The 8,236-nt window shown below is 43.5% G+C and overlaps 1 protein-coding gene across 3 annotated transcripts; it reads right to left on the bottom strand.

Annotated features, from left to right (window-relative positions):
• Positions 1-999: 999 nt before the first annotated feature.
• On the bottom strand, positions 1,000-5,673 carry LOC144212271 (T-box transcription factor TBX2b-like). 3 transcript variants are annotated; one of them, XM_077740009.1, is made up of 7 exons: positions 4,384-5,673; positions 3,698-3,965; positions 3,473-3,619; positions 3,330-3,406; positions 3,115-3,260; positions 2,242-2,696; positions 1,000-2,063 (listed from the first exon to the last, which is right to left on the bottom strand). In XM_077740009.1, the coding sequence occupies exons 1-7, from the start codon at positions 4,734-4,736 to the stop codon at positions 1,716-1,718; spliced, it is 1,794 nt and encodes a 597-aa protein (XP_077596135.1). In that variant the 5' UTR covers positions 4,737-5,673; the 3' UTR covers positions 1,000-1,715. The 3 variants fall into 3 exon arrangements, with proteins under 3 accessions (XP_077596135.1, XP_077596136.1, XP_077596137.1); XM_077740010.1 differs by having other exon boundaries at positions 4,364-5,669; XM_077740011.1 differs by having other exon boundaries at positions 4,345-4,438.
• Positions 5,674-8,236: the final 2,563 nt, after the last annotated feature.

Here is an 8,236-nt window from a genome sequence, read left to right as displayed (position 1 = left end):
CTACAGTTTATATTTGCATACATTGGTCATTAAATTATGACTGGAGGATATGTACAGTGCGATTTTAACCCACTAGATGGCTACAAAGTCCCCCAGTGAGCTCTCTGGAATGCAAGTCCATAATTTCTTTTCAGTGTAAGAAATTGTTATCATATTTTCTAAGTGCCAAAAAAACACACACATATATACACATACACACTGGCCGTCACATTAGTCAGTCAAAACAAATGTCAGTAAAATGTGATATTGATTGTGAATTGACAGTGTGGTTGCTGCTGTCCTTGGTGCTGAACCCCCAGCAAACAGGTGAACAGTGACTAATTACACTAAAACTGGGCACTGTTAACAAGGAATTTGGCTTTAATTGGGCTTATATATATACTCAAAATGGTCTTTAAGCAAATGAGTGTTAACCACCATAATAGGCATTTTTATAATTCCATAATTGTCATTTCATGGGACGTTAAATTGGACTGCATTTTGTGTCTGATGATGTGCAAAATTGTGCAACAGAGCCAAACAATTTCAATCAATGCCTGCGTCCATTTTTTAATTGGGGCACAATTAGAAAAGTAACATTATCTGTTTATTTTTTGTCTCGGTGTGGTAGTGCTTGAATCAGTGTAAGTTTTAGTGCATATTAAATGTGGTCTCTCACCTTCCAAACCATTACAGCTCTCCCCAACTGTAAAAGTTTGATTCTCCCAGGCAAACTTGGCTATTGACCTGTTTGCCACATTTCCGAGTCAGTGGACATGTTCTCTCAGTATGTAGCCCTGCTCAGTCAAGAGGAAAAGTCACACAACAGCACAAGAAGTACAATTTAGTTATGCTTTGAAAATTCGGTCTCCAACAAAAGACAAGAGACCAAATTGGGACACGTTTCTAGCCTGGAAAAAGAAAGCATTATTATAAAGTCAGGCAGCTATTAAATAACCACGTCGTCGTATGTCACGGAGCTCCAGTAATAGGCCTGGAAAAGAAAGTAAACATTGTACATGAGTGTCTATATTTTATTTGTGAAAACACACAAGAGTATCCTGAGTTTGCCTATAAGTGCATAGTGCTGCTTTGTTACATCAAAATAATGTAAATGTGTACAGGTGACACGTGTGATGAAACGTCCTCACAGTTTTGGCAGCTTTACAAATGTTGTGTGTGTGTATTATACAAGATGTGAATTTAAATTTAAAAAAACACGGGCGACAATGGCAAACATTGACGCAGGCAAGTCTCATGGTAAAAAGGAAATCTTTCACCCCCAGCGGTGATGATGATGATCGACATCCAATCGGTTAAAACTGAGAGGGGCCGATCACAGACTTCCAATCACATTGGCTCGGACGTTTATCCTCAAACAGTGTGGCGGCAAAGGAGATAAGGATAACTAGTAAAATGCTCGTCTTAGCTGTGCAATGGCAAAGAGAGAATCCAATTATTTTCCTCTTACTACCGTGACAGTGAAATTCCCAGAATACGGGATGAATAAAATTAGATAATCTAATCTAATCTCATTTCCAAATGGCAAAAGGCAACCATTTTTATGAGGTTTCAATATTTTGGGTTATCCGAATTTGATCCAGATTCAGATGAGTGACCCCTGTCTCTGATATTTTGACATGGAATTGAATTTTAGTGAAGGATGTCAAAGTTTTTTCTTGCCTTTAGAGATGAATCTTTGTGCTTGTAAAGGAAGTGATTCATCAAACATATTTTTAAAGTTCCTCAGAAGAATTGTCGACATTTTCACTTCTGACCTTGTTGGCGTGATGATCAGACACTGGCGTGGTCGCATGGCTACACACTTTCTCCTGCTCCAATTCGGTTAAGTTTGAACTTGCCATCAGGAGCTTTTGGCTTGAAGTGGCGGCGGCGGCGGCGGCGGTGGCGACGGCGGGGATCTGATAGGGGCTCATCCGTAACCACGGCATGGCGCTGTGAAAAGAGCGGTTTCTTAAGAGTGCTGAGGTGCTAGAGCTGCTTTGGAGAGCTGGAGTGGAGGGAGATGTGACATAATTCCATGGGTAGGAGAGCAATCCTCCAAAGTGTGGTAGTGACAGTCCCTGGGTATGGAAATAATTCACAATTAGTACCTGGAAATTTGAGAAAACATGATTTTTTTTCTTCCATAATAGACTAAGAGCTAATTTATAGTTGTAAAAGTCTAATCTTGAGGTGAATTCATTTGAAGTCACCCACATTTTCATTGACTGGATAAAAAAGGCGTGGCCTAAAATGTACCTGTGGCATCAACACGTGCTGTGACAGGTGAAAGGTGAACGGCGATGGCGAGGTGATGATTTGAGAAGATGCACTTCTGTCTTCCGCCTCGTTTAATCCCGAGAAGGAAGAAAAGAGATGCCCCATAGTGGTGGAGTGGAGCATCCCCGTCTTGACGGACAACTGTCCTGGACTAAACAGCAGAGGTGCTCCAAGTTCAGGGCACTGCTGACCCTGTAAATGTCCCGTACCAAATGTCCAGGAGGCTTCTAATTCAGGTGCTGTGGTGCCATTTTTGACTGGATTCATGAAGCTGGGGCAGGAATCACTCTCCCTCAGGAACCTCTCGTTTGATAAAGTCGCCGCTCTTTTGTTACTCTTCTCGATGGACCCGGATGACGATTCGGGGTGAGAACAGTCATCCGCGTCCTCACCCTGAAGGTCAATATCCGAATCACTTCCGGTGTTGTTGTCATCTGGTTGAGGGATTGAAAGTAGAACAACGATGTACAAAAGAGAAAACACAAAAAAAGGAACATTGAATATTCATGCTACCTCGCTATAGGTAGCATTACACATTGTTTTTCAGCCTAAAAGCCTATTTGGCTTCCGTGTGGCTTTAAGAAGAAAAGTGTCGGGTGGTTTTGGGGGGTTGAAATGCTACATCCTCAAGCGCAGTCACTGGGGACGTGCACACTAACAAACATCAACAACTGAAGGATGTGACTTTACTGACTAATTTATATCTTCAGAGCAATTCATGAATTAATTAGGGAGAAGACAGTTTCTACTCATAACGTTCTATGTTGTGCAAATCGCTTTCAACAACAACCTGTTTTTAAAAAAGGGGGGAGGAAAGAAAAACAAGCAAACGCTAAATGGCTACTATGGCACCTTGACAATTTGACATGGACGTCCCAGCCAAGGATTCCAGTGGAGAGTGAAACGATTCGCTGGTCTTGGCTTGTTCCCACGAATCATCCGAATCGGCACAGTAGGCCTTGTTCTCCTCCGGAGGAGAGGCGTTTAAGGGATTATTCCTGCCGATTGAGCGCAAAAGATTAGCTTGACATCAAGACAATCTGTCCGCACTGACAAAGTAGGCCCACCTCTTTTCTCGTCTTCCGTTCCCCGTTTCTCGGAAGCCTTTGGCAAATGGGTTGTTGTCAATTTTTAGCTGCGTGATCTGGAAAAGTGTACAAATAGGCGCCGGTTACTCGTTTTGAAAAGATTACCGTTTGGGGGAAGGTACCTTCTCGTTTTGATAGGCGGTGACGGCGATAAACTCCGTCTCCGGAAAAACGTAAGTCAAGAAGGTGCTGTATGGAAGCTTCATGATGTCGTTGGCTCTCACAATATGAAATCTAGGCTGGTATTTGTGCATTGAATTCAGAATTGTCTACAAGTCAAGAGGGAAAAAGAGGTTCAGTGGCGAGCCATGCCGGCGTTTTGGTCAATGAAAAGAGAGTGTACTTACGAATCCGTGTTTATCCGATATGTTGTTGGTGAGTTTAAGTTTGTGGAAGGCCACGGGTTTGCTCATCCACTGTTCTCCTTTAGCCGGACTGTCGGGATGAATGTACATGCGCTTGGGCATCTCCGGGTCGGCCTTTCCGGCCACGATCCAGCGGGAATTGTGAAATTTATACCTGAAGTCGTCAACGGCGACAATGTCCATCAGCAATATGTATTTGGAGTTTTTATCAAGTCCATCCACCTTGACTTTGAAAGGTGGGAACATCCTCCTGTAAGATATAGAAATGGAGATCTTTATTGTATGGGGCATTAAATAAAGATTATCATATAAAAATGACATTTTAAAATCTTTGAAGTCATTCATGCCGATCTAAAAAAATGCAATGTAAATTTTAATTGTCCAGTTCATGATTTAGCACCATTTACTGTATATCACTAAACATTTAAAGTTAAAGAGTATTATAAAACGATCTATTGCCATTAAACATAAAGCAATGAAGTCATTAATGACTTGAAGTAGGAGTGAGCATCTCTAAAAAGCTTATTTTTCCTACTTTATTGCAAAAAAAAACATTTCTCAGTGTATGGAGTTAAGAATTAGTCACAGAATGATCATACTTTTCTTTTTAACCTCTTTTGCATGCTCACCACGCGCACAACCTTTTACCTTCCCGACTTGGTAATCACCATTTCCGTGCCCATTTGGTGAAACTCCTTCCACAATTCCTGCGATTCCAGAGAGACTTTGGGGTCGTCGCAGAAGCCCTCCGTCGCCTGCGAGTCCTTCGGGGAGCGCAACCGGAGCGCTTGTTGCTGCCGGCTGAGGGCAGCGTGGAGCCCCGCCCCGGAGCACACCTCCACCGGGTCCACCTCGGAGCCGGACGGGGTCGGGATGCAGGGAGCCGGGGGGAACGAAGGGGACCCGGCGGCAGCAGCGGCGGCGGCGGCTGAGAGAAAGGCCGGCAGGGGCAAGGCGCCCGTCCGCCGATTTGGGAAAGGATAATAAGCCATGGCGAGCGTGCGTCGACGCTTTCCTCCATCAATGCAGCACCTGTCCGGCGCGCACACGCCCCATCCCCAAAAAAAGGAGTGCAGTTTGTTTGTTTTTTGCTGTTGTTGGAGGTTAACCAAAAAAGTATCCGGTAGTTGATGAATTCCAAGATAAGTGCTTGTCACTGGTCTCCGGAGCTGACCTAACGACTGAAAATCGCGTCAGAAAGTCGTCAGGTCGTACGCTTCAGTTGGCAATTCACAAATGGGCGGAGCTTAGCTGCCCCTGACTCCAGGCACTTGCATTGGACATTTATTATTCATGATGATTGTCACTAACATTTTTTTTCTTCCTTCAGACTGCTTATCCACATGCTGGAGGTTATGGAACGCCATTTTAGATTTCTTTGGAAGGAATACTGGGAGATGATCTGACTTTCAGTGCAATTAGTGAGGGACTATTGTACGGGTGGCCAACTAGACACAAAGAGGCAATATTTTAAATTGGGAGAGTCAAATAGCCACACCTTACGGCGGAAGCGGCATAAAAAATCCAGTCTGCCAAATTATTTTGTATAAAATTCATCATTCAATGAGCCAATGTGGATTTGGGTGTGTTTTAAGAGAGAATCCAAATGAGAGAAACGAGGCAATATATACAAAAGGCCAAATTCCCGCATTCAATTTGGCCAGGAGCCGCATGCAGCCCGGGAGCCACGTGTTCGCCACGCCAAAATCTGGCTTATATCTACCTACCTACATTTGTTAGTAGTTGTCAATGATAAACAAGAATTCCCACCTTGGAATGGGTTAGTGAACTCACCTCACATTGGTGGTTTTGGAGAAGCTTGGTAGTTCTGGGAGGCGGGACTGCGCCCACACAAGATTCTGTTTGCTGACAGTGTGCCTCCAAAGTGTCTCTGAGCCAAAGCAGCCATGTCCCTGTGAGACTCATGATGGATTTTAATGCAGCGCTGCCTGAGGGATCCAATGTCACAGCCGTTCAGTGTCGCTTATTCCGAGACATTCTTGTAATGAACGTGGATGAATTTTTTAATGACATCCAGGATTGTGCGGGATTACCACACTCATTCAAGTGAAACTTGCCATGATTAAATAAAGGCTAATAGATTTGCTTTTGGCCGCCATTAAATCGAGCAAACACATCGGCCTCGTGTGCGCTAGACTGGAAGAGCATGTGCGTTGGATGGAAATTTCCCCCCTAAACAAAATCGCAATTTGAAAGCAATTTAATGGCCGACTCCGGGCATATGGGATATTGTATCGTCATTATACAGCTTCACGACGAGCAGGCTGGTCTGAGTCTTTAAACGGGCGAAAGATTTGAGAAGAGTGTGAAGGTGATGCTTCAATGGGATCTGAATGCTCTAGCAGATGACTGACACTCTATAGAGAGCTCCCTTTAAAAAAAGTGCTAAGTCTCTAAAAGACACTTGAAATGCTTCTGTGACAAAAGTGCAATCCCCAAAATGTCTATTTCCCAAAATAAACAAACCAAATGAGGCACAAATGCCCTAATATAAGAATGAAACATCACATGACCCTTGCTAGGCCACATCAACAACACCAATGAACCACCATTGACCAAAACAAGGGAACTAAACATTGAGGAGAGATAACATACACACCCACCCACCCACACATACACCTGAGGCTACGGATTGGTCAACACACAGGAAGGGTCTTGACAGCTGGAAATAAAATAAAAATTCCACTGGTAAGGCAAAATAAAGCACTCTTGAGTTTTTCCAAATGCATTTTCCTTCCTACAGAAAGTGTCCTTCTTCACCCCCCCCCCCCCTAAACCCCCCTCGTGAAAAATCACTATGATCCCACAATAAGTGGCAGACTTTCAGTGGAGTCCCAGAAGTGGACCCTTCTCTGTGCTCAGTTAAAAATGCATGTTTAAAGTCTATTTTTGTCGGCAGCTGTGTCAAGAATTTCACATACACCAACGGGACAGAATCGGCGGGATGTTCTACATGAAACACCCCAGCAGGCTCTCTATCATTTATCACACCGTCACATTAACGCGGTAACTGCTGACACCAAGCCAAGTCGGGGGCCATACGATACATTCAATGCCGTTATTTAGCTTGGGGGCAATCAAAGTTTCATTGAAATTTGTCTTCCACGAACACAAAAATCTCAAAATACTATTTCAAGCCATAACAATAATAACACACAAGTTAAAGGGAAAAAAACATAACAAACCAAGGAGGCAGAAGCAAAAAAAAAGTGTATAAAGTCTAGCAATTCTATTGATTCAATAGGAGTATATTCTATATGAATGTTTTTTTTCGCCTGGCCTTTCTAAGCTTAGCATCGGCGTGGCATTAGCTGTCTCAGGACGTGTCGGAAATTCCCCCGCTCTGCCAGCACGAGGCTTTTAGGGGCTTCGCTTATCTGGACTCAGCTCAACTCAGCCAAAAGATTTTTGAAAGCGTCACGAGTGAAAAGTCACTCACCGGTGGTGCCGTATTATCACGTCAAGTACTAAGTCTACTAAATGTTTTATTCCAACACATGGCTCTATAAACACTTTCCCTCCCTTTCCATGCGTAAACTCGACGTAATGTGGAATCGTTTACTTGGACATCACTTTGCACTGGAAACATTTGAAAAAGAAGGATTTAACAAGACTTTAGATCATTTTTTTCTCTTCCAGAGACTTGCACAAGTACTGGAATTCATGTTTTTTTTCTTCTAGCAAGGAAGTACTCAAAACAAATGCAGAAAAATGCGGAATTGTACCATAAGAGCACGCTTCTCATCTGCTCTCAAGTCGCTGCCACTCACAGCGATTGTCGTCCGACCATTTTAAAATTTGGGTCGCCGTCCGTCTAAATGGATCAAACGTCCACGGCCCTAAAACGTGATGGTTCACTTTGCCGCGTAAAAGCGAAAAACTAAAACCCCCGTGCCCCTTTTCTCTTTTTGAAAAGCCGCTTGCATCATTCCTGTGCGAGTCCGTCCGGGTGAGACGTTATCCTCAGATCACAGTAATGGCCGCCTATGACATTTCAATCCAGGATTCAAAGGTTTGGGAGCTGTAAGCGCATTACAAACTATAGGAGGTCAAATTGGAACAAGACGATGGGCCCAGGATTAAACATCATTTCCCACTGCGGCCATCCACCGGAGACTGTCCGCTTCTATTTAAATGTGGGCTAAGTCTAAAGTCATTCACTTATCTTCGCGAGAGTGGCGTCTCCGGTAATGCGTTTTTCTATATGTGCGGTTGATGTTTTTTGTTAGTTTCTAAAGCAAAGGAACATATTGACAATAAACAGTAATTTCTATTCGTTTCTCAACGACGATACAATCGAACAAACGTACATTTTTTGGCGTGCTGAATTGTAGCATATGTGTTCTTGGAGTCATTTCCCAATTGGAAGGGCTGCCTGTTGGATGCGATTTAACGGTGGTTAAGAATCTTAACCCGAGGAAGCCTTTAAATCCAGTTCCAAAATGAGAACTTTAGCTCACACCTCTCACTCCAACTCAACACCAATTATCCCACCACAAA

Source organism: Stigmatopora nigra, chromosome 19 (assembly GCF_051989575.1).
Source record: "Stigmatopora nigra isolate UIUO_SnigA chromosome 19, RoL_Snig_1.1, whole genome shotgun sequence".
Lineage (NCBI taxonomy): Eukaryota > Metazoa > Chordata > Actinopteri > Syngnathiformes > Syngnathidae > Stigmatopora > Stigmatopora nigra.
This window is presented reverse-complemented; position numbering and strand designations above follow the sequence as displayed.

Bases quoted from the DNA above. Each gene is read 5' to 3' on its own strand.
- LOC144212271 (XM_077740009.1), bottom strand. From the start codon at position 4,736: ATGGAGGAAAGCGTCGACGCACGCTCGCCATGGCTTATTATCCTTTCC. The intron at 3,966-4,383 runs GTGATTACCAAG...TATATCTTACAG, and splicing joins ACCAAATGGGCACGGAAATG to GAGGATGTTCCCACCTTTCA. The intron at 2,697-3,114 runs GTGCCATAGTAG...TCCCTCAACCAG, and splicing joins GTCCATGTCAAATTGTCAAG to ATGACAACAACACCGGAAGT.